This window comes from Priapulus caudatus, unplaced genomic scaffold, assembly GCF_000485595.1.
Source record: "Priapulus caudatus unplaced genomic scaffold, Priapulus_caudatus-5.0.1 Scaffold88, whole genome shotgun sequence".
In the NCBI taxonomy this organism is placed as follows: Eukaryota; Metazoa; Priapulida; class Priapulimorpha; order Priapulimorphida; family Priapulidae; genus Priapulus; species Priapulus caudatus.
Window position 1 is genome coordinate 567324 of NW_014577149.1, and position 2736 is coordinate 570059.

The 2736-nt window shown below is 42.3% G+C and overlaps 1 protein-coding gene across 1 annotated transcript in view; it reads right to left on the bottom strand.

Annotated features, from left to right (window-relative positions):
* Positions 1–2736, bottom strand: part of LOC106804801 (solute carrier family 23 member 1-like) — a 23846-nt gene that overhangs the window by 3170 nt on the left and 17940 nt on the right. Inside the window, exons 5-10 of the mRNA XM_014806149.1 lie at positions 2454–2542; positions 2154–2212; positions 1850–2031; positions 831–919; positions 542–600; positions 112–293 (exon numbers count right to left, since the gene is read on the bottom strand). Of these exons, the coding sequence (XP_014661635.1) occupies positions 112–293; positions 542–600; positions 831–919; positions 1850–2031; positions 2154–2212; positions 2454–2542 (660 nt within the window). The remainder of the gene's footprint in view (positions 1–111; positions 294–541; positions 601–830; positions 920–1849; positions 2032–2153; positions 2213–2453; positions 2543–2736) is intronic.

The following is a 2736-nucleotide window of genomic DNA, read 5'->3' on the forward strand; positions in this document are numbered from 1 at the left end:
GTGTGTGTGTGTGTGTGTGTGTGTGTGTGTGTGTGTGTGTGTGTGTGCCGGTGCGCGCGTGTTATATATATGTTTAAATTAAAGATGCTTCTGTAAAAAGACATTACTTACAAGATTGCTATGCCCCAGTGTTTGGAGCACATGTTGTTGATGACACCATAGATGTTTATACCAATAAGCGCCACAGATGGCGCTATTGTCAGTGGACCGATGAATCTCATGCAAAACCCCATGACGCCGGTCAATCCGATGAGAACTTGGATGGCAGACGCCGCCATGAACGCACCGCTAACCTAGAGTCAAGACCTTACTAAGCAAATGACCTTACTAAGCAAGACCTTACTAAGCAAGACCTTACTAAGTAAATGCAAACCTAATGCGCCCCGCTTTATAGGGTCTTGGATAAACTGGCACGTCGCTTAAACGACATTTTTCATGGTTCTCTGCCTGTTACGATGAAACGGGAACAACTGTATTTCGAAAGGGAAATTATAGTATATACAATAAAGAGTAGACATGGAAAAGCGATAGATATTCTAACCTCTCTCAACCTGACGATGGACAGATCGTTTTGTTCTTCTGGGCTCAGCGCTAGCGTCCCTGAACGTTACAGCAAGCATACTGTTACATAAAATGATAACAGATCTCCGTCATCAATTGCTACAGAGCAGAAGCACCATACTATACATAGCCATAACACGATTTCAATCCTGTACCTCGTACATATAGGACGAATAATGCTAGCCTTATTGGAAGTAAAGAGAACTCTTGCACGATATATTTGTTCTTGCAATGTGCAATGCAACACAGATTTAATATTACTGACGTACAGTTGTCTGGACACTTCCACTCCTCAAGCTTCATTAAACCAGCTATCGGTGGTATGAATGACGAGGCAGCGCCTTGAATAAGTGGGAGCCTGAAAACAACCAAACGTAAATCAATCAACGTATTTTCCAGTATTAGTTCAACTTCTTCGTCTATGAGTGGAGCTAATCTACGAACGCGCATTTGTCATGATATGCAACTTAAATTAGTATATCTGGAGATGCTTGCAGTTATCACTTCGCATACTTACTTATCACTTTTTATCATTATTTTTTCTCTATTGTTTATTATATTTTCTGTTTTATACGCGCGATAATGGTGTTATGATTCTGCAATGATTCTGCTTGCCCATTTTTACGCGGCTGTGCCGTGTCGGACGGTGTACTGTGTGGTTTCAAAAGTTCATAAACTATACACGATAATAAACTCACATAAACAGTGGTAGAATTTCTGTCTCACGTTTCACTCGTGAGTTATAGTGATTGGGGTGTCCCCGTTGACGCGTATAACCTGCGTGGCATGGTGCGCCACCTACTGGTTAGATGTTACTACAGGTTCCCTGTACTTTTACGCGTAACAATGACAAGGAATACGCCTAATAGCACTGCATGCTGTAACAGCGTGTGCTCTAATTCGCAGAAATTTAATTAGGCAACAGCCTAATGTGCCCAGCAGGTTGGTCGTATGTATTCTACTTCAACGTTACGTATGTACACGCCCTATATGACTATGTGACTACGCCCGCCCACCGGGCACCACCGCCTGTTATGTATTTTTCTAATTTACGTGGATCGTAAGTTTTTAATCATATCTGACACAGTTGTCACGCACCGGGCCCTTGTACTGTATTTCACACATTTAGGTTATAAGACAGTATACGTCAGTATAAAAATCCGAACACAAACCTGAATGGTTAATGTCCGAAATTGCAGATTATATACACGCTCCGTGCCGAATTGAAGTGAACCTACTTAATTTGATTGTGCTAGAATGTAAAAAACAAAACAAAGACAAGACTCACAAGATTGCTATGCCCCAGTGTTTGGAGCACATCTTGTTGATGACACCATAGATGTTTATACCAATGAGCGCCACAGAGGGTGCTATTGTCAGTGGACCGATGAATCTCATGCAAAACCCCATGACGCCGGTCAATCCGATGAGAACTTGGATGGCAGACGCCGCCATAAACGCGCCGCTAATCTAGAATCAAAATTGTACTAAGCTAACGCAAATATCCTTAAATGATAACGAGCAAAAAATGATGCCGCTAAATAGCAAAAATACAATCTTTACGGCGTTAAATAGCAAAAAGACATTCCAACCTCTCTCAATCTGACGAGGGACAGATCGTTTTGTTCTTCTGGACTCAGCGCTAGCGACCCTGAATGTTACATCAAGCATACTGTTACATAATAAAATGATAACAGATATGCGTCAATACCCGGTGCAGAGCATGGGTACCAGAACGAGCACAATACATACGTGCACAATACATGCATGTTATTTATATAGCGCTTCGACTCAAGTCTATAGCGCTGTTCATAGCTGTTGAAGCGTGGATAGCCTAGTGGCATAGTAAGAATTCTAGTTAGCTAAGCGTAAATAAAGTATTACTGACGTACAGTTGTCTGGGCACTTCCACTCCTCAAGCTCCATTAAAGCAACTACCGGCGGTATAAATGACGAGGCAGCGCCTTGAATAAGTGGGAGCCTGAAGACAAGCAAGAATATTATAATCAACGTATACGTAGCCTACTAAGCTATCGCTATCAAGTATGAAGACGTGTATATATGTTATCATGTACGTCTTCTCTCTCTCTCGCTCTCTCGCCCTCTCTCTCTCTCTCTCTCTCTCTCTCTCTCTCTCTCTCTCTCTCTCTCTCTTCCCCTTCTCTCGCGCTCTCT